Source organism: Sorex fumeus, unplaced genomic scaffold, assembly GCF_029834395.1.
Source record: "Sorex fumeus unplaced genomic scaffold, SorFum_2.1 ptg000009l, whole genome shotgun sequence".
Classification (NCBI taxonomy): domain Eukaryota; kingdom Metazoa; phylum Chordata; class Mammalia; order Eulipotyphla; family Soricidae; genus Sorex; species Sorex fumeus.
Genome location: NW_026606066.1, coordinates 21,912,464 through 21,935,898, shown reverse-complemented (window position 1 = coordinate 21,935,898; position 23,435 = coordinate 21,912,464). Strand labels below are relative to the sequence as shown.

General features: G+C 42.7%; 1 protein-coding gene across 1 annotated transcript in view; it reads right to left on the bottom strand.

Moving 5' to 3' along the window:
* NOSTRIN (nitric oxide synthase trafficking) overlaps positions 1-21,967 on the bottom strand; it is a 72,016-nt gene extending 50,049 nt beyond the window's left edge. The window contains exons 1-2 of the mRNA XM_056110228.1: positions 21,881-21,967; positions 8,505-8,590 (exon numbers count right to left, since the gene is read on the bottom strand). Of these exons, the coding sequence (XP_055966203.1) occupies positions 8,505-8,590; positions 21,881-21,907 (113 nt within the window). The 5' untranslated portion in view covers positions 21,908-21,967. The remainder of the gene's footprint in view (positions 1-8,504; positions 8,591-21,880) is intronic.
* Positions 21,968-23,435: the final 1,468 nt, after the last annotated feature.

Below are 23,435 nucleotides of genomic sequence, written 5' to 3'. Positions count from 1 at the left end.
TTATTGGCTCCCCAAAGCAGGCTAGAACTAGATAGAAACCTTAGTGGGAAAAGCACATTCTTTTCATATAGGAGACCTGGTTTTGATCCCTGGCATTTTATGCACAGTCCCCTGAGCACTTCAGGGAGCAACCTCTGAGCACAGTGTTGGGAATAGCCTTCAAGCACTGCTGGGTGTGGTTCAGTCACCAAAAACAGGGGGGTGCATAACTTGCACTTCTTACCATTTCGAGGGCCTGATTAGAGTCACTCACACATTATTAATGCAGTCACTCACTTAGTAACCCTCAACTGAACGTCTGCTCAGAGCTTATCTTATTTTTATTCATGAGGAATGCACTCCTCAAGGAGTTCTACCTCCATTGAAGAAAAATAGGGTGGAGTTGAAGGATTTATGTAGAGGGAAACACTAATCTGTACATCTTTGAGGAACACTGTCTTGAGCCTGGGCACTGCAGTTAGGGAAGGTCCACTAGCAAGGCATAACTAAATTTTGAAGAGTATATTACCTGAAGTCTGCCAAAAGAGGTGAAAATGGATCTCTCAGGCAGAGGACAATGTTCGAATGTAAAATCCTGACAGGTTTAGGAGAAGATGGAAGTGATTGTGAGTGACTCAATAAAATTAAAAGGGAAAGTTAGTGTACTGAGAACACCAAGTATAAATAAGGGACAAAGCAAGAGCCAGAGAGATAGTATAGGAATGAAGGCACTTGCTTCGCATGCGACCAATCTGGGTTTGATTCCCAGAACTACATATGGATTCCTGAGTGTGCCAGGAGTAATCCCTGTGCATAGAAACCAGGAATAAGCATTGAGCATAGCTGGTTGTGATTCAAAAGCCAAAATCCAAACAACCAAAAAAGTTATAAGGCTGAAATGGCAAATCATTTTTCATCTTGCTGAGTTTTGTTTTGCTTTTATAGTTACAGGGGGATCAGACTAATAATTTGCATATGCAAAGTAAGTGCTTTCCTGATAACCTACATTCCTGGGCCTTCATAGGTTATGTCATAACCTGTGAAGGTAGACTTTAATACTAAAGGGAACAGAGAATCTCTGAATGGTCAGTATCAGGGTCATGACCACAAAATGCATGATGTATTGAAGGCAATGACAGGGGCCTCAATTGGCTGAGCACATTCTTTGCATGTTAAAGAACTGGGTTTGATTTCAACACTTCATGTTTCCCAAGCGTTGTCAAGCATGATCCCTGAACACAAGAGCTGAGAGGATCTCCTGAGCCCTCTGGCTGTGTGCACCTTTCACCCCTGCCAAAAAGACAAAGACAAGGCTTTTCCAGGGCCCTACTTGAGGGCACTTAGCTTGAATTAAAAAAAAAAGACACCCCCAATCCCCCCCCCCCCCCCGCGCCAGGCTATTTCACTTGGGGCGCCCTAGAGAGGGGGACAGGTGAGACCCCTCCCTGCCTCAAGGGACCCAGCCCCAGCAGCTGAAAACCTCCAGAACCAAACCCTCACCCTGCTCATGGCCACTCTCCATGTGTTTGGGCAAGCCTCACCCACCAGTGAACCTTTCCCTGGACCACACAGCCACATTTTTTGGCTGAGCGACTCTTCATAGGACACACCCTACCCATAGTTCAAGAGTACGCACCACATTTGATGGGATTCAAAGTACGATTCAACCAACCTTAGAGGGAAATAATATATTATTTCAGTTCTTCTTTGGGGCAGGGATTGGGGTTTGGGATGGAAACACCCGAAATATGGTGGTGGGGGGGAGGTGTAATGGTGGTTGGACTGGTTGTTTTGAATATCAAAGGTAAAAAAATATTGTGAACTGCTTTATAAAATAAAAAAAATTAAAAAAGAAAAAGAAAAAAGAGACCAAGGTTGGAGAGACCAAGGTTGGAGTACAGAAGATAGGGCATTTGACTAGCACACAACCAACCATGTTCAACCCCAGGCACTCCATTAGGTCCCCAAGCCCACCAGGAGTGATCCCTAGGAAGAAAGCCATGAATTAGCCCTGAGCCCAGCCAGGTGTGGCCAAAACAAAAAAGAAGGAATGAAAAAGGAAGGAAGGAAATAAGGGAGGGAGGAAGGGAGGGTGGGTACAATATTAAAAAATTATATCTTAAATCTTTTATTAATTCAGTCTATGAATGTTTAGTAAATGTATGTTATAAGGAAAGTACCCTTATTTCAGAAGTGCCGTCATTTCAATTTATCTATGATTATGTTGATGACGGACTGGAGCGATAGCACAGCTGGTAGGGCGTTTGCCTTGCACACAGCTAACCCGGTTTCGATTCCTCTGCCCCTCTTGGAGAACCTGGCAAGGTACCGAGAGAATCTCACCTGCACGGCAGAGTCTGGCAAGCTCCCCGTGGCATATTCAATATGTCAAAAACAGTAACAACAAGTCTCACAATAGAGACGTTACCGGTGCCCGCTCGAGCAAATCCATGAACAACGGGACAACAGTACTACAGTGCTATGTTGATGACTATGAGATTTGCCGTCATGATTTTTTATGTCCTCACTTTCAGTGGAAATGCCTGCTTTATTCCAAGATTTCATTTTATTTGTCCCAGGCAGTTCCTATAACTTGTCTAAAACTCTTTTAAAAAGTACTGGATTTCTTGGTATTTTTCTAATACATGGCAAAGTACTAATTCTTAGTTGGTAACTCACCCATTTAAGAGAAAAAAAAAGATCAGCATTCCTGCCTGAAAAGCCATCTTTTTTGTGTATCTATAAAAATAATTCTTGAGGACCTGGAACAATAGAACAGAGGGTAGGGCACTTGTGTTACACGCAGCTGACCCGGGTTTGATCCCCAGCATCCCATATGGTCCCCTGAGCACCACCAGGAGTAATTCCTGAGTGCAAAATCAGGAGTAACCCCTGTGCATCTCCAGGTGCAGAAATAATAATAATAATAATAATAATAATAATAATAATAATAATAATTGAATTCAAAGAATGGCAAAATAAAGAAAAGGATAATACCCGTGTTATAATCACTGGTTCCTTTAACATGGCTATTAAATCTACTCAGTTCAAACACCAGAAGATATAGGGATTTGAGAATCACTCTCCACAGGAAAGAAATGACCCAATTCCAGAAGCATGTGACCTCATCCGCATCACCTGACATGTATCACTATAGTTAAACTAAGGAGAGACACATTCCTAGACTATCAGTAAATGCCCATTAGAAAACAAATCCCTCTATGGACCAGAGTGATAGTACAGTGGGTAGGATGCTTGTTTTCCTCTTAGTTGGCCCAGGTTCTATCTATAGCACCTCATATGGTCATGCAGGCCAGCCAGGAGTGATCCCTCAGTGCAGAGACAGGAGTAAGACCTTAGAACAAGAGAGTGTGGTCCCCAAACAAACAAACAAAAAACTAAAATAAGAAAACAGTTCCCCCTAAATACCAACTCTTGTAGAGTCAAACATCCTTTAAGTTAAATTACATAATAAGACAACATAGTCAAGGAAAAAAAGCATAAAGCTGAAGTGAGAAGACATAATCAAATGCACATTGATCAAGAATAAAAGATAAAATAATGCCAAAATAGCATCTTGGTTCAGGTGAAAGAATTGAATTGTAGAAGTTTAACTTGCAAAATGTTTCGGAAAGCATCAGCTGTATCAATGACTGAAAATGAAGCATTATTTTTTGGTCTCAGTAAAGTAGTAAATGTCCTTTCAACATTGAGGCTTTGCCATTTTCACCCCAGAGATGTGCACATAATTTTGCTAATCAAATTTTGCTATCTAAAATTCTTTAGATTTTCAAATTCTAAATTTTGTCCCATATGGGGGTAAAACTATGATGGAAGATACCTTTAGCTACCTTTGCTATCTAAGTGAATCTTCTTCATTGAGTGTTATCTGCCACTCTAGGTATTGGGTGAAGGGTTTTTCACATGAGCAAACCCAGGGCATGTGGCAGTCTGAGATGCCACGACAAGAGAAACACTAGTAGGAAGCGTAGGTTGCACCATGGTGTGCAGTTACAGTGACCTGACAAAGGAAAAAAAAAATCTGTTTTAAAGAGGCTATCTTCCATATTTATTCATTTCTCTGTTGTTTATCAAGCATGATTTGCCACTACTTACCTTTCTTCCATCTTCACAAACTGGACACTAATTTTGAGCACTGGGGCACTAAATAACCAAGACATAAAGGAGTGTAACCCATGCCATATGTATGGTAAGATAGCACAGATTTAATCTGATCTGCAGAAAATGCTTTCTAATCAAAGTAACCTGATTTATTTGTATAAAAAATTATTTGTATTTATTTGTATTTATTGATGAGCCTTCTTTTCATTTTTGTAGAGACTGACAAAAATGGATAGGGGTAGGGAGAGAGAGCAACATCTGTCTGTGCACAGGACTTATCCTGGCTCTGCACTAAGCATCAGTTCAGGCAATGCTCTTGGAACCATATGGGGATCAAATCCAGGTTGTCCTTGTGCAAGTCAAACACCCTGGCCGCTTTATCATTTGTCTGGCTCCGCACTCACAAAAATGTTTTCTTATGGAAGAAATTTTCTCCCTTACTAACTTTCTCTCTTCCACTTTCATAGAATTAAAGCAACTTGTCTGATGGAATACTATGAAGCTGTCAGGAGAGATGAAGTCATGAACTTCGCTTATAGATAGATATGGAGAGTATCATGCTACGTAAAATGAGGCAGAAAGAGAGGGAGAAACATAGAAGGACTGCACTCATTTGTGGAGTATAAAACAACATAATATGAGGCTGACACCTAAGGACAGTAGAAACACAGGACAGATAGATTGCTCCATAGCTGGAAGCCTGCCTCATGAGCAAAGGGGAGAAGGCAGCTGGAATAGAGAAGGGCTCACTAAGAAAAAGATGGCTGGAGGAATCAGTTGGGATGGGAGATGTGTGCAGAAAGTAGATAAAGGACCAAACATGATAACCTCTCAGGGCTTGTATTGTAAACCAAAAGTAGAGAGATTATGGGGAATCACGTCTGCCATGGAGGCAGTGCAAGGGTGGGAAAGGGGGGTATACTGGGATATTCACTTCACTTAATCACTTAACTTCCCGTTAGTCATTGATTTGCTCGAGCGGGCGCCAGTATCGTCTCCATTTGTCCCTGTCGCGTGCTAGTGTAGCCCAATGGCATCTGTTCGCTCTGGGAACATGAAGGGCCTCAAACCGATCGTTCATGATCTTGACGAAGAAGTCTGACCATCTGGTAGGTGGGCAGCCACGTGGTCTTTTGACATCCCGTGGAATCAGTCAGTAACAGCTCTAGTCCAGCGGTCGTCTTTAAATCTCATTACGTGACCAGCCCATCTGATTTTTGACACCTTGGCAAATGAGACAGCATCCCTGATTCTTGATTGTCGACTGATGTCGGAACTCCGGATTCTTTCTCTCATTTGAGTGAAACGTGATATTCCAAGCATAGCTCTTTCTATTCTTCTTTGGGAGACCTGAATAGCGTTCTCATCCTGTTTGCATAGGGCCCAGGTCTCTGAGGCATATGTTAATGCAGGAAGAACAGTGGAATCAAAGAGATGTGCCCAGAGCCAGAGGTTCTTCATCCTCTTAGCTATTTCTTGGACGTTCTTGAAGGCGTTCCAAGCCGCTCTCTTCCTCCTGCGCAGCTCGGGTGCCAGGTCATTTGTCATGTTGACCTCTCGACCTAGGTACACATAGCTGTTGCATTCGGAGATGGTCGTTCCGTTGAGAGCGAATGGGGCGTCAGGAACGAGGCTGTTTCTCATAAACATTGTCTTCGTAAGATTCAGCTGTAGTCCTACGTTTCCACACTCACGGTCAAAGTCAGCCAGCATCTATGCCGCTTGGCTGATGTTTGGTGTTATTAAAACAATGTCATCAGCAAAGCGGAGGTGGTGTAGTTGCCGACCATCTATCTTCACTCCCATTCCTTCCCATTCCAGTCGTCGCATGATGTTCTCGAGGGTGGCACTGAAGAGTTTCGGTGAAATGGTATCACCCTGCCACACCCCTCTCTTGACATCAACGATCACTTCTTTGTAGAATGGTGAGATCCTGGTAGTGAATCCGCAATACAGCTCACGGAGGATCTTGATGTATTGGGCTTGAATGCCCTGATTGGCTAAGGCTTCAATGACCACTTCTGTCTCAACAGAATCAAAGGCCTTCTTTAATCAATGAACGTTAAACAGAGCGGCATCTTGAACTCCTGAGAAACCTCAATGAGCTTGGTTATCGTGTGGATATGGTCAATGGTGCTGAATCCTTTGCAGAACCCGGCTTGCTCGCATGGTTGTCCTTCATCTAGTGTTCTGCCAATCCTATTTAGGATGACTCGAGTGAACAACTTGTAGATGACAGACAATAGGCAGATCGGGCGATAGTTGCCAATGTCATGGATGTCTCCCTTCTTGAACAATAGTACGGTCCTGCTGGTTTTCCATTGGGACGGAACCTTGCATTCAGACAGGTAGCGAGTGAAGAGCCGAGCCAGTGTATTGATGAGTACTGACGGCAGGTTCTTCAGGTGTTCAGGTCTGACCTTGTCTGGGCCGGGTGCTGTTTGTTTCTTTACCGACGAAATGGCGTGTCGGATTTCAGAAAGGAGAACGTTGGGAACGACATATCCATCCTGCGGAATTTGGTATGTTGGCAAGTGGACATGGCTATCGAAGAGATTTGAGTAGAAGTCATGGATAATCTTCTCCACTGCCATTCTGGAGGATGTGATGGATCCATCAGGACGTCGGAGGGCAGTCATCTTGGTCTTGTAGTTGGCGAAGGACAGGCGGGCGTTACGAATACACTACCTCGACTACCCAGCCGTCGCCACACTCCAGGACGCTTTCCGGACGTGGCAGCTCCGGCCAAGACTCACGCACGACTGAAGACCCACAGAACAAGATAAGCGGAACTCTCTGAGACCTTGGACTTCAGCTCGGCGGACCCAGAAACAGAGTTTCTCTGCTTGCTCCCACCAACCACAGGTGACAAAGGGATTCTAATCAGGAGCCCCACCCTACCCTGCCCTGTCTGCTTCCATCAACCACCCAGGGATCGGATCGCACACAGAAGACCCACCCTACCCAGATAAATACCCCACTGGCAGACTTCCACTATTGACACTACCTCCACTACCCAGCCGTAGCCACACTCCAGGACGCTTTCCAGACCCACGCGGCCCCTTTGCGGCCGCGCGACACATCATAAGACACTAAATACCCATCTTCCGGAATTGTCATACCATATTTGATAGGGTTCAAATATGGTAACACCTACAAGGATGATTAGAGGTCGCCCCAAAAACCTCTATCCCTCTCGGAAAGACTGGCAAGCTACCGAGAGTATTCCGCCTGCACGGAAGAGCCTGGCACGCTATCCGTTGTGTATTCGATATGCCAAAACCAGTAACTACAACTGGTCTCATTCACCTGACCCTGAAGGCTTCACCGACATGGCAGCACTGAGAAGGATGAGAAAGGAGAGGCCGACAAAATCTCAAGGCCGAACTAGGCTGCCACAACAAAGGAAGACTGGGGATATTGGTGGTGGGTAATGCGCACTTGTGGAAGGATAGGTATTTGATCATTGTGTGATTGTAACCCAAACATGAAAGCTTGTAACAATCCCACAGTGATTCAATAAAATTAAAAAAGAAAAAAGCAACTTGTCTGTTAGCATAGAAATAATTTGTTTCATTGAGTTTGATTTGTTTGTCCTGATAAAGCTAATGATCTCCTCTGCTCTTTGCTTACTAATGCATAATGAAGTTGGCCCTGGAACCTTTATTCCCACTGCACAAACACAATATTTTAAATCTAAAATTGATTACCTTAAAATAAACAACATCTCTCTGGGAGATGTCTTTATAGCTGTTTATTAGACTTAGGTAATGAACTAAGAAGTCCTTTATCGCCTAATTTAGTCCTTGGGTCCTCCATTTTTAAGCAGGGATTTTTGTAACTTTCTCGACTAAGTCAAATGCATTCATTTCAGTCCGGCTTTACACATATTTACGTCTAGTAAAATGAGTAGATGATCCTGTAGATGTGACTGTGCCTTTATCCATCTGTTCATTTATTTACCATTTCCTTTCTTTACCTAAGTCAAAAGGCCAGGTTCTGAGAGCTCAGCACACAAAGATGAGCAAGACAGAGCCCCAGCCCTCCTAGGGGAGACAGGAAAGTAACAATAATTTCTAGAATTGTGAGAAGTGCAATAATTGTCGTATACATCAGGTATAATAGTGGGCCCCAGGAGGGCATGATAAACTCAGTCTGGGGAATAAAGAAGAGACTTGATGAAGCTTTTCCAGGCAGAATTACTTCCTGTTGTTCTCTGATTTTTATGGTACCCAAATGACAAATGTGCAATGGAGGAAAAATCACTCTTCAAAGCCACCTCAAATGTAGCAAATATCACACTGTATTGGGGAAAGTAGGACAGCTTGTAATCATTCCTTAGTCACATCACTTACTGCGAGCTAAAAGGAAGTGCTTGCTTATTGCAAATGTGCATTTTGTACCTTTGCTGAAGAATGGCTGTGACCTGCTTGCAGAAATTCTCTCCATTTTGAGAAAACTCCTTTAGGTTCTTGTACACTTTATTATACTGAAAAAGAAAAGATGCACAGAAGGATTATGAACATTTCCAAAGAGAGAACTCCTCTACATTTTGAAGGCTGTTGGCATGATAACTGTTAGTAGAAATGATGTTGTGGCTACAGGAACGTATACCTCTTCTATAAATCCTAAAATAAAAATGACATCATTTCTGCTTGATACCAAAGATTCTGGAAAACTTTACACAAATAAAGCTGACTTATCAATTTCTCTGTAGGCAAGATGCATCTATTCAGCATCAGGGTGCATTTAGCTTCCTGTCAGCCACTATTGCTGCCAAGGAGGTCAAAAGTACCCTCTGAATGACACTGTGGAATCATTTTTTTGTCTCCTTCCACCCCAAATTCCAAAAGAATATTTTTAAGTTTAATGATAAACCATGAACCATTGACATGTTTCTTTGATGAAATATGAAACAATTGAAGAAAGAGTATGTAGCAAAAGTTGTCCTAACTCCCTTTATATATCTTTAGATATATACTTTATATATATATATAAGTAATAAGAATGTTGACCGATTAGTTGAATCAAACCTTTTTATAGACAGACCTTCATTTACATACATATAAACAAATAGCCAGCAGACACAAGAAGTCCCACAAGAATTCCAAGCAAAAGGCTTTATCATTTGATTAAGAATACCACAACATCTTTCTGGATGTTCTATTTGTAAAGACAGACCTTGAGGATAGTGAATTTTAAGTGCCTTGGTGGAGAGTAATTGTCAGTTGATTCTGCCTCTTGCTTGACTAAGAGCAGGTGAATTAAGAACCAGAACCACCCCAACTCTTTCTTTCTGGGGATGTGTGGCAAATGAGTTTCATTTTATTTTGAATTTTTGGTGAAAGGAAAGTTTTTATTGCAACTTATTTAGGAAGATGCTGGGGGAGAGAATGGCAGAAGTATATGTTCAAGAGAGGATTCTGGCTTCTCAGAGTGGAAATAGGCAAGCAAAGAAACAGAAACATGCAAGTGAGATATGTGTTCGAGGGAGAACTTGGGCTTAAAGGGCAAGTCTTTAAAAAATGTTTATCATAGATGCAGATTCTGTGCAGCCTTACCCGAACTGCAACCCTTTCCTGGAACAATGAACCAAGATATTCCTGCACAGTTGTTCTTGGCCTGTGGCTGAGAGCTGTGTGAAGACAGAAAATGGGAGCAGCCAAAAATCTAGAAATTAAGATTCTGGGAATATATCCCAGGGAAGCAAAAAAGCACAGTAGAAATGACATCTGCACTTGTATGTTTATTGCAGCCCTGTTCACAATAGCCAGAATCTGGAAATAACCCAAGTGCCTGAGAACAGACAGTTAAAGAAACGGTTTCTTTAACAGACAGTTAAAGAAACCTCTACCTAATGGAATACTATGCAGCTGTTAGGAAATTTGCTTATAAGTTGATGGACATGGAGAGTATTGTGCTAAGTGAAATGAGTCAGAAAGAGTGGGAAAGACATAGAGTGACTGCACTCATTTGTGGAATATAATATGAGACTAACACCCAAAGACAGTAGAGACAAGGGCCAGGAGGATGGCTCCATAATTTGGAAGACTGCCTCATGTGCTGGGGAGAAGGCAGTTGGGATGGAGATGGGACCAGTAAGTCAATAATGTTGAAGGGATCCCTCGAGATGGGAGATGTATGCTGAAAGTAGACTAAGGACCCATCATGATGGCCTTTCAATACCTGTATTGCAAACCATGATGCCCAAAAGTAGAGAGAAAGAAGGAAGTTACCTGTCACAAGAGGCAGGGGGTAGGAAGGGGTGGAGGTGACAGGAAGAATACTATGGACATTGGTGGTGGAAAATGCACATTGGTGGAGGGATGGGTGTTTGATCATTGTATGACTGAAACTCAATCATGAAAGCTTTGTAACTATCTCACAGTGATTCAATAAAAAAAAAAGAAAGAAAAGAAAAGGGGAGGAGCTTCGTGCCTACTGAAGCTCACTGTGCAGTGAGCATACCCACAGGTGCTGGCAACACCCTGGCATCTGGGGTTAGTGTTAATCAGGTCATTAGCAGAGGACACAGAACTACTAGAAGGAAGGGAACCTATAGCAATGACCTCATACACGTCCCTATCTTTAGGAATAGAATGAACCAGGGCCTTTGACATTGACCATTCTTGAAATCCCCTTTACCTTTATATAACTGTTTAATTCTTATCTGGATTGAACTCAGAAAACCCTGGTAGATATAGTAGATGCAGAGCACCACTGAAACTGCCTGAGGCACAAGGACATGGGTCAGAGTGCCACACCGCTTCTTTTTAAAAATTTTTTTTTTTAATTAGTGAGACACCATGAGGTACAGTTGTAGATTTACAAATTTTGTGCTTGGGTTTCAACATCCTTCCTTCATAAACGAAACTTACAAAATCCTGGGTTTGCAGATACCTTTGAGGCGTGAACCAGTGGGTAAGGGGTATGCAGAGCTGTAGAGACTGTGGCCATGTTCTTGTTGGACCAGGGGAACATGGCCACTCATGGTCAGATCTTCCCATCTGGCCAAGATAAAATAAAGAATGGCATTTGAATATGATTTAAAAAAAATTAGCACACATGGCCAGAGAGCTAGCACAGGAGTTAGGGTTCTTGCCTTGCATGCAGCCAATCTTGGAACGACATTTGGTTCCTCAGACCTATCCCAGCACTGTGGAAGTCACCCCTAAGCACAGAACCAACAGTAGCCCCTGAGCACTGCTGGGTGTGTTTCTACTACATCCCACCTTCATAAATGAAACTTGCAAAATCCTGGGTTTGCAGGTACCTTTGAGGCATGTGAACCAGAGGGGAGCAAAATTGTAGCCAGGATTCATCAAATTTCTGTAGAACAAGCAAATTATAGCTGCAGTGGCATTCTGGGGAATTCTGCCAGGAAGGTGGGATTCTTCTGGGTGAAGTGGCTAAGCTCTATCAGGCAATCGACTTTCTCATTTTTATTTCCATAAACAATGAATCATCTTGTCATCTGTGAATGGCAAGACACAATCAGATCTCCTTCCTCTAACAGGTACAGGAGAGAAGTTTTAGTGAGCATTTTGTATGTGTGTGTGTTGGGGGGGAGGGTGCGGGAGGCATCCAAGTAGTGCACAGGGGACCATGAGGTGCCAGAGAATGATCCCAGGGTTCCCAAATGCAGGCATATGCTTTGGACATTTGAGATATCTCCCTGACCCTTAGTAAGCATTTTTAAATTGTTTCTGCTTTTTTGGTGTACTTCTGTGTTACACCAAAGGGCTGGAGTGATAGCAGAGCAGGTAGGGCGTTCTCCTTACAAGTGGCCAACATGGCCGACCCGAGTTCGATTCCTCCGTCCCTCTCGGAGAGCCCGGCAAGCTACCAAGAGTATTCGATATGCCAGACACAGTAACAACAAAGTGTCCAATGGAGACGTTACTGGGCCCGCTTGAGCAAATCGACGATCAATGGGAGGGCCTTTACCTTACCTTTACTTGTGTTACTTCAACATTACCTCTCACCCTTAACCCCACCAAATATTTTTTTAAATATTCTAGCCATAAAACCAAATAACATCTCACAAAAATACACCTTGGTATCATGAGGAGAATAAAATATGATAAATGTTTTCAGGGCACAAGACCATGCACTCTTCAGCCTGTCTAGCCCTTAGTGCAATCGAGGAGAGAAAGATGAAAGATTTGCTTTTTGTTTGCTGTTTTTGTTTTTTGGTTCAGACCTAACTTTCCTCAGGACTTACCCCTGTCTCTGTCTTTGGGGATCACTCCCAGTGATTTAAGGAACAAGACATGGTACCAGAGACAGATCAACCACATGCAAGACAAACATATCTTACCTCTTACCCTCTGTACAAAATCCCTTCTACAATTTTACTTAAAATCCCTTTTAATTGGAATTATACTAAATAAGTATGTATATGTGTGCATTATAAATATGCACATATATCTGGAGCGATAGCACAGTGGGTAGAGCGTTCGCCTTACACGCGGCCAACATGGCCGACCTGAGTTCGATTCCTCCGCCCCTCTCGGAGAGCCCGGCAAGCTACCGAGAGTATTCGATATGCCAGACACAGTAACAACAAAGTCTCCAATAGAGACGTTACGGGGCCCGCTCGAGCAAATCGACGATCAACGGGAGGGCCTCTATATTTACAAATAAATATGGAAAAGTGGAATGGGAGGAGGAGAAGTTGGGTCACAGCTGGCATACTCTTCTTGACTCTGAGTTCAGGGGTCACTCTTGGCAGTACTCAGGGGACCATGTAGTGCTAGGGATTGACCCCAGGTCTCTCACAAGCAAATCCTGTGCTCAGCACTTTGAACTTTCTCTCAATTCCCAAAATAGACCTTTTTTTTTTTTGTAAGTGGCATTTAATCTTCTCATCTAAGGACACTGTAAATCTTCATTACTTCTAATCTTATTTTATCTTCAATAAATCATTAGGATTATCTTTATAGCCCTGTAGTGTTCTCCTTTGATTTAGTTAGAAACATCTCATAGAGTTAAGTGTGTTTTTCCCAGATACTTCTCTCCAAGCAAGCCAAAAAGAAGCATTGAACCCACACAAACACCACAAGGTCATGTGCAAAAGTGGGAGACTTGCAGAATGAGTTTTTCTTCTCAGAAACACTAAGAAGCTGGGAGAAGACAGCAGGAAGGAGGGGTGGAAGGATCTGAGGTCTATGAAAAGAGAGTAAGGGGAGAAAGGAGGAGACCATGTCTGGGTCCTCGCCAGCTGTCGTCTGAGGACAGTCTGCTTCCCACAGTCCCAGAGAGAGAACAGGGACCTCAGACACCATGTGCAAGGATGGGGCAAGAAGGGGAAATGCTGCCTCTAACCTAAGTGAAAATAAACAGAAGAGGAGGAGTATTTCTCCATGCTTGGACCCCAGGGGTGACTGTATCTCCCATACTTACTGATTCATCAGACCTCTCAAGACATCTTTAAAAAACACTATTTTCAGGGCACTATTTTCAGAAGGTCAGGTTATTCTGAAAGTTAATACCCAGTGATTCAATTCAAAACCCAATGGCTTTTACTGAGGGGTTTTGGATGGGGGCCGGAGGGATGAAGTCTGATGAAGTGGAAAGGCTATCTTTCTCCAAAACTTCCAAATTCAACCTTAAAGCAAGAGGGTTGCTCAGACAAAACACATTATACAGCTAAGGAGCCTGGGGCCGGCAGTTTTAACTTTCAGAAGAAATTTCCTGTTATCTGATAGACTAGCATTTGTTATCTCTTTTCGAATTATGGCACAGATGAAAAATGATGCTTGTACAGAGTCACTAATGGTAAAAGTTCAAGATACTTTAGGCAGATGCTACAGGCCTTGGAGCTCTGCTTGAACCACATGATAATTGTTAGAAGGTTTTGCATGTGAGTTGCACCTCTAACACCTTTCCCAAACTCCAAACCAGGTGCACAATAATCAGGACAGGTGTTGGTGTTTGTAACTTTATGATTAGATAAGAACTGTACTCTGCTGATTATAGCACAAGAGCGAATCTTGAATCTTTATCTTTGATCCTATAGGTAATGTTCCAGTCATCCCTAACAAACTCTGAGATAAAGGTGACTTCAGGAAGTAAAAGCTTTGTTAAGAATATATCCATTTTTTAGAAAATAAAATATATATCCATTATACTGTATGACTGAAATCCAATCATGAACGACTTTGAAATGCTCTAAAAAATAAATTTAAAAAATATATATAAATAAATATTTTTTAAAAGGATATTGATACAGAGGGTAGGGTGTTTGCCTTGCACGCAGCCGACCCGGGTTCGAGTCCTCTGCCCCTCTCGGATAGCCCGGCAAGCTACTGAGATTCTCGCCTGCACCCCAAAGCCTGGCAAGCTACCCGTGACGTATTTGATATGCCAAAAACAGTAACAAGTCTCTCATTTGTTGGGGGATGTTGCTGCTGCCCTCTAGAGCAAATCGATGCATGGGAGGACATTGCTACAGTGCTACAGTGCTTAAAAGAACATATTCATTATTTTATTATCATTTCTTCTTTAGATGACTTTGTGCATTTCATATAGACCCTCTGCTCAGATTTGAGACTGAGAGCCGACTGGCATGAATAATGAATCAGACCCAGAGACCCCATACATTAACGTGTGTGTGTGTGTGTGTGTGTGTTATGTAGAGTGTGTTCATGTATATGTGTGTGTATGGTACATGATGACAAAATATTGAGATACATCTGTTCAGATAGGAGTACATCACTCGGCCTCAGCTTTGGGCTTTCTCCCCATTACACCTCCACATCCCGCTTTCTTAAGAGGAGAGAGAAGTCTTTGAAAGAATCCCACAAAGCACAATTTGATTTTTGTTTTTGTTTGGAGGCCACAACCTGCAGTACTCAGAGCTCTGTGCTCAAGGATCCTAGTGAGGCTTAGGGGACCATATGTGGTCCTGGGGACCAAACTCAGATCGGATGTGTATAAGACAAACATCCTATTAGCTATATTATATCTCTGGCTCCCAACAAAGCACAATTCGGAAACTACTGAAGTTCAGTCACTTTATTTTAATAAGTTAATGTCCAATCAACTGAAGCAAAACTCACTAATTGGAGACAAAAGTGAAATGAGAAGGATTTACACAAGCAACTTGAGAAGCCATGCAAAACAAAGAAACTTATAAATGGTTAATCAGTATGATCATATTAAGTTTACTTGGACTGAGTTACTTTAGGTTCAGTACAGAGGTTTCCTATTGTCATCGTGAAAAGTGTGCTCAGAACAAGGTCAAGAGAAAGTGAGTTTTTGGTGTTTATCTCTCCTCCATTGAGCTTTTAAATACTCTACCTCACCAAGTATTTATTCCTGGAAAGAACCTCACATCTTCTTCTGAATTTATATTGTATAATGCTTATTCCTGCTGTCATCAATTACAAGAATGAAACTAGGTTTTGTCCTGATAAATTAGTGTCAGGTTAGTGGTGGAATATTTGGTATCTTTTTGAGACCCTAACTGTGTCTGGCATATCGAATACTCTCGGTAGTTTGCCGGGCTCTCTTCGAGAGGGGCGGAGGAATCGAACTCGGGTCGGCCATGTTGGCTGCGTGCAAGGCAGACGCCCTACCCGCTGTGCTATCGCTCCAATGGAGACGTTACTGGGCCCGCTCGAGCAAATCAATGATCAACGGGAGGGCCTTTACTTACTTTTACTTTTTTTTGAGACCCTAAAAATTCCAGCAGACAGATACTGGACAAGCATTCCTCATTCATCCATTTTTGAAGATGTTTTTTCCCATTATTGTAAACAAATTGTTTTATATAAATATTGTCATTACAAAACTATGTAACAATTTAGACAACATGAAATGACACATGAAATGATCAGATGCCTTGTAAACAATACACTTTATCAACCTTGACTTGTCTACTCTTTGATTTTTCATAGTCTGAATGCTTAAAATGTTGAGTTCAGTTATTCTAGAAACATCCATTTTAACCAGATGATAGTATAAATCTATTGGAGGTAGTAATAATACGTTTCATAGTATTAAATGAGACACAGCATTCCATTTACATTTAATCAAATAAACTTTTGTTGGCTGCCTATTGTGAAACTTGTGTACCAGTGAATTCTGATTCACAAGAGGATAATATTTCAAAGCTCTGCCCCTTTTGTTAAGCTGTTATCCATGTTTACAAGCATCTGTGTTATGTCTGGAATGCCTGAAGTAGTTATCAAAGACTCGGAGATCTAGAACATTAAAGAACAGGGTTCATTCCATCCTCTCTTCACTGATGAGGAAACAGGTCCAAACACTGTATAAAAGCACGTCACACTGCTTGCTAATGCACACTGGAGGTTAGGGCCTTCAGGCCAGGCTCCATCTGCCTCCATCTCTCCACAATGAACCAGATTCCCCAGGAGTCCTGGGCTGTTGCACAGGCTTCTCTTTCTGAGCACCAGCCAATCCACAAGCCAGAACTGAGCCTCCTCAATGAAAATCTCAGCTGGGCACCCTAGAAGGCTAGAGGAGTGGCTCACACCTGGGCACTGTTAACACACCTAAGGATTCTAAGAGAAGGAGCTAACCATGTCTCCCACTGGAGGTCTGTGTTGACAGGTCCCTTATCTGGAAATTGCAGGAGTGACTAAAAGTCAAAACTCTGTCCTTGATTGTTAAGGCATTGTTTCTAAGAAAGACACTGCTTCCTTTTGTGATTGGAGGATTGGATTAACCCATTTGGAGATAATTTGATCCTATTTTTTTGCACACATGTGTGGGTAGGATTTTCTTTGGCATATATTTCAACTTAAAAGCTAAGCTCTTGGGCATGAAAACATCAGGATTCAACCAATTATTTTTGTTGTCAAAAACATAACTTGAAAAAGTTTTCTTCCAATAGTTTCTAATGCTCTCAAGATGAGTTAAAAATTTGGTGCACCAAATAAAGGGTGTTGTGAAGACCCTCCCAGGGTGGGAGAGACATGCTAAAAGTAGTCTATAGGCCAAACATGATTGCCACTCAATGCCTCTCTGGCAAAACACAGTACCCAAAAGAAGAGAGAGAGAACAAGGGGGAATGCCCTGCCACAGCGGCAGGGTGGGATGGCGGGGGGGGGGGGGGGGATGAGGGGTGGGAGGGATGCTAGGACCCGTGGTCCGTGGTGGGGGAGGATGGGCACTGGTGGAGGGATGGGTACTTGATCATTGTATAACTGAAACCCAAGCACAAAAATTTATAAGTCTATAAATGTACTTCATGGTGTTTCACTATTAAAAAAATGATTAAATAAAAAAAAATTTGGTGCAGCATTTAGGCAGTCTTTGTATTATCCCCATGACTAATCATTTGAGCACAGATACTGACAATGCTGTTGAATGACCCAAGTCATTAATCTATCTTGGAAACTTTATGACTAAAAGGAAGATATTTAAAAATCTGAGTTAGGGGCCAGAAATACAGTACAAGGGTTAAGTCTCTTGCTTTGCACATGACATATACCTGCTCAATCCCTGGCACCACACACATATATTGTACTCCTAGTTTTGCCGGAAATGATCCTTGAGCACATAGTGAATAATAAGACCTGAATACCTCTGAATGTGGTCTCCAAATAGCAAAAAAAAATTAGTAATAGTAATTCTAAGTTTAAAATATTTTACCGAGACCAATTAGCACAGCGGTAGGGCGTTTGCCTTGCACGCAGCCAACATGGGCAACCTGAGTTCGATTCCTTCGCCCCCTCAGAGAGCCCAGCAAGCTACCAAGAGTATCTCGCCCGCACGGCAGAGCCTGGCAAGCTCCCCGTGATGTATTCGATATGCCAAACACAGTAACAACAAAGTCTCCAATGGAGATGTTACTGGGCACGCTCAAGCAAATCAATGAACAACGGGAGGACAGTGATCATTTTGTGGAGAAAACACTTTTACTCAGAATATCTTCAACCACATAAAACAAAATAACAGGGCTCCAAATAAAATAAATGATGCTGCTACATTCTTATGAAAACATATCTTACTTTATTTTTATTATTATTGCTTTAATTTGAGGGCCATACCCATCTGTGCCCAGGTTTTAGTCCGGCTCTGCATTCTGGTGAGGGATCACTTCTGGTGAGCTCAGGAAACCATACTGAGTGCTGGAAATTAAATCTAGGTATGCCCCATGCAAGGCAAGCATTCTACCACTGGGCCGAGCCCCAGAAAATATATTTTAATTCCACAAAATTTTACACTGGCTAGAGCGATAGCACAGTGGGTAGGACGTCTGCCTTTTATGAGGCCGACCCGGGTTTGATTCCTACGTCCCTCTCGGAGAGAGAGTCCAGCAAGCTACCGAGAGTATCCTGCCCTCATGGCAGAGCCTGGCAAGCTCCTTGGCATATTCTATATGCCAAAAACAGTAACAACAAGTCTCACAATGGAGATGTTACAAAGGTGCCCGCTCGAGCAACTCAATGAACAGGAGGACAGTGCTACAGTGCTACATTATACATGTAATTAACATATCAAGTTTCAAACAAGTCAAGAATCAACCCGAATTTCTAAGACACACTGGGTGTATATATTATTTCTAACTGTGTGCAAACAACTATAGTGCTATATGAAGATTTGTTTCTTTGCTTTTGGTTTGGGGACAAACCTAGTGGTGCTCAGGGCAAACTTCTGGGTCTGTGCTCAGGGATCACTCCTGCCAGGGCTCAGGGGACCATATCATGTGCTGGGAATGGAACTGAGGTTGGCTGCACGCAAGGCAAGTGTCTTGACCACTGACTATCTGTCTGGCCCTGAGATTCATGTGATTTCTGTTAGTTCCAAGGACAGAGACATGCTGGTATGACTGCTGTTTGTCGCTTCTATTCAGAATTGAAGGAAGTTCTAAATTTCAGTTTAAAACTCATCTGTAGAAAGAGGTCACATCTTTCCCATTGAAAGTTATGCAAATCCGTTAATTCCCTCACAATTTATAGACCAGGGTAAGAACTGGTCTCAGAGTAGATCAGGGTCCTTCTGGGTAGACCAAGGTAAGTAAGTACTCTGAGAAGGCATTTTGAAGTAATTGTGTTCCACACAAACTTAGGGACGAATAGAAAGTGACATTTTGTAGGCAGTTAAAGTTTTGGTTTCTCTTTGATTTCTTCATGAAACATTTGAGTGTTCCATTTATTTGCAATCTGTTCTCTTGTTTGTTCTGTTCCCAAAGGGCAACTTTATCTTCACACAGCATTGTTCCCTCGGCACAAGAACCAGGAAATCAACTTGAACTCTTGATCAAGATGAAACAATTGCAAATAAATAAAGATTCCGTGACTTTAGAATTTGAAACCCTAGCTGAAGGGATATCCGCCTTCTTCTACCTCCCAGATGACTTTGGTGGCATTGAGCCCATGGGGATGACTTTCAAGGTTGTGAAAAGGGTATAAGAGTCCTTGGGGCTACACTGGAGCATGACGAAAAGAACCATTCCGAGTATCAGGAGATAGGAGCTTTGTGCAGACACAGAACTGTGCTTCTGGGGGCTGCGCACAAGGAAGCCTTGCACCCAGATCCTAATCTAAAGTTAGCCTTGGAAAAGGATGTCAGGCAGTTGGTTCTTCAGTTTTTGTTTTGTCTTAAGTTGACCTCAGCTTCCTTTTCTTCTAACTCACTCTTACTTTGGTGTGCTGACTTTCTTCTTTAGTAACTGTTGATACTGAATGTTTACTGTTGTCTTGTTTTGGGTGGGAGGGTAGGGGTGGCTTGGGGGAGGGGCTTGAGGCTGTACTTGGTGGTACTCAGAGCTTAGGCTCATGTATCACTCCTGGCACAGCAGACTATATGTGGTGCCGGGGATGAAACCAGGCTCAATCAAAGGCAAAGCAAATGCCTTAACCCCTGTACTATCTTGCTGGCAGTTTTTGTTTCCGTTTTTGTTCCTGTCTTATCCCACCCATTTACCCTCATACAAAAACATCAATGCGTTAACGGCAAGAAAGGGAAGGAGATAACAGTGTAGAAAGGGAGCAAACATAAGAAAAAATTGGATAAGATAAAGATAAAGGCCCTCCCGGTTGATCGTCGATTTGCTCGAGCGGGCCCAGTAACGTCTCCATTGGAGACTTTGTTGTTACTGTGTCTGGCATATCGAATACGTCACGGGGAGCTTGCCAGGCTCTGCCGTGCGGGTGAGATACTCTCAGTAGCTTGCCAGGCTCTCCGAGAGGGGCGGAGGAATCGAACTCAGGTCGGCCATGTTGGCTGCGTGCAAGGCAGACGCCCCAAACAACAAATAAACAACAAGCAATGGAGGAACTTAAAAAGAGACTTGTTGGACAGGAGAGATATAGTACAATGGGTAGGGCACTCGGCTTGGGTTTGATCTTCTGCATCTCAAATGGTACCCAGAGCCCTGGCAGGAGTGATCCCTGAGCACAGAACCAGGAATAAACCCTGAGCATTGCCAGGTGTGATACAAAACCAAACACAATAAAAACAACAACAGCAAAAGAGCATGTCATTTTTTGAGGGGAGGCTCCAAAGCAATACTTGAAAGGATCTAAGGGCCACTCCCACTGATGAGAAGGATAGCTCAGTGCCTAGGTCACACTCTTGCTTAGGGTGGAGAGGGGGAACTTGATGGTGGGGATTAAACTTGGGGTTTCTCTAGTTCTGTGAGTTATTTCCCCAGCTTGAAAGCTTCACTTTTGAAATCTACACACTGCTCTGGGATGTAGGTCAGTGGTAGAGTACGTGAGTACATGCTCTGTGTGTACAAGGCCCTGGGATCAATTCCCCAGCAACCTTCCCACCACTCCGTCCTCAAATTTATACACTGTTGGAATTTGAGTTTACATAAGATCTGCATTATTTTTGTATTTAAAAGAGCTTTAAAAAGTGTAAAGGAAGCATTAATATTACTAGTCTATGGTTATCTTGCTCATCTGATTCATAAACTCACTTGGTGGAGTAACAATTAGAGTTGCTTCTTCTCTGAGCCTGCACTTTGCCGGATCATTGAATAAATACAAATGAAGCCAATAATCCTCTGTTGATCTTTTCCTTTATGGCTTTATGCAATCCCTGTTTATCTGCTTCTCTGCAGTTTTCATTTTGTTCTGTTTTGTTTTTAATAAACAAAGAATGAACTCAATCCTTTTCTTCTGAGACATCCTTGATTATTTCATTTCCAAAGCAAATATGTCCTCTCCACCCTCCTCCTTTACGTGAGTTGCTCTTCATTTTCTAAATTATAATCTCTGTCATTGCTTTTAACGATCTCACCGTACCTTCGGACTTTTGATGCATCTATTTTTGGTAAGGATCCTCAAACTGAAACAAAGCACTTTGGGAAATCTGTCTGAGAACCACCAGGGTCGATCAGAGCCGGGAGTCTGTCTTTCCTGCTGTAGGATTTGCAGTCCTTGCCTCTAAATGATCTCAGAAAATACAATACACCACAAAACTCACCGCTCACTTCATTCTCAGTCCAAAACTGCCTGAAAGTACTTTACATGTTCTCTGCCCACTGCACACGAGGTCAGCTCCCTTGGTATATGTCTGACAAAAGTTTTCCAAACAGCTACTATTGACTTGAATGTTACTAGACACACTCTAAGTGTTCCCAAGAACCGGCAGATAAAAATTAACAATGACCTGCCCTATCATTCTCTAGAACAGACACCAGTTAAAATTAAATCAGAGAAAAACCACAAGACTTTTGTACCTCAGCCAATATCTAAACATGTTTGGCTTGAGAGCGTCTCAAATTTCTTAAGCTAAAATTCACTGATATACAAACCTAGCATGCAACCACCCTCCTGCACACCAGATTACTCACCGAACAGTCTGTCAGTGGGTCCTTCATGTTGATAGGCGTCTTGCTTCTGTCCCTTTTTACCGGCACCCCAGCAAGCAGCTTCGCGGGCTGCAGTCAAGCTTGGGTGTGTCCTGGATTTCCGGGATTCAAAGGCCTCCAGTACGTCAGTCCTTGTCAAACTCTCCAAGGAGGAAGTCCCAGCCCTGGACTTTCATCCCGTTTGTTTCTTGAAAAAGCAAAGAACTGATCTGGGGGAAGAGAGCTGGAGGGAGATGGTGAGATGGACATGTGTAAATCCTTGTAGGGCTGATTCCTGAGTCCTGAGCTGTGCAGCTCTGAGAAAGGCCCATCAAGCGTCCTTAACAATCCAGGAGCTCAAGGCTGATTATGGAGGCCTGCATAGTCTCTCCCTTGGTCTGTTCATCAGTGTTTTTACTTTCTGCTTTTTAAAGATGCTTTGACTTGTGGGGGACATTCAAAGGCGAGGCATAGGTGATTTGTACAGATAATGAACAACGTGTCCCTGAAAGCCAGACCCCCAGGCCACAACCACTTCCTTTATCTATCACGCGAAGTTAATATTACTCCTGCCCTGAAACAACTTCCAGAAGCCCACAAAAACTATGGAAATAGTAGAAAATGTCCAGAAAAGGTTATTGGGGATTAGGGCATATCCCCACAGAGCCTAAGTCAACCCAATATCACTTCCCACCCAACAGGACCAAGAAGCTAAGTAATAAATTTTAAAATAGGGGGCTAAGGACTGGAGAGAGTATAACAGATAAGGCACTTGTCTTGCAAGTGGCTGACCTGCTTTGGACCCCCAGTAACCCGTACGGTCCTCAAGCACTACCAAGAGTGATTTTTGAGGTCAGAGCCAGGAAAAAGTCCTGAGCATTGCCAGATGCGGCCCTTAAACAGAACAAACAAACAAACAAAAAAACCCCAAATCCCCTAAGAACTTGGAAGAAGAAAGATAGCTCAAAGGACGAAATGTGGTTTTTCTTTCTGCAGGAGACTGGTTTGATTCTTGGTACCAAATGCTCCCCTCAGCATAATAGAAACCCCCAAGTACTGATACAGGAGTAGTGCCTGAATAGTTCTGGGTGTATCCCTAAAGCAAAACAAAAACAGAAAATGTTTTTCCTATGTTCTGTCTCATTTGGTGATGGTGCTGGCAGGTTAGCACAAGTTCCAGGGGATGACTTGGGGCTCCTGCATACAAGCATCTTCAGCCCCGTGAACTACCTCCCTAACACCTCTTTAAAAAAAACTTTAAAAAATATAAATAGAAATCAGCCATCAGCAACTTTTATTTCCTTTGTAGCTGTGGTCCTAACTGTGCTCTCTTAGTTGTCCTGTGATAGTTCTTTGCGGCACTGTGGTTGGTTCACCTGTTAAACAAGGTCCCAGATATAAAACATAGATAATCAGGATGCTTCAGAGCTGAGCAAGTATCTCAACCCCAATTTATGTGCCCCCGTGCAAGTGATATAAGCAGATAGATTAGGGCAGTATCCTCCCCACCCCCATAATGGCAGTGAAATTCCTGGGAAGTAATGAAGTCAATGGTCCT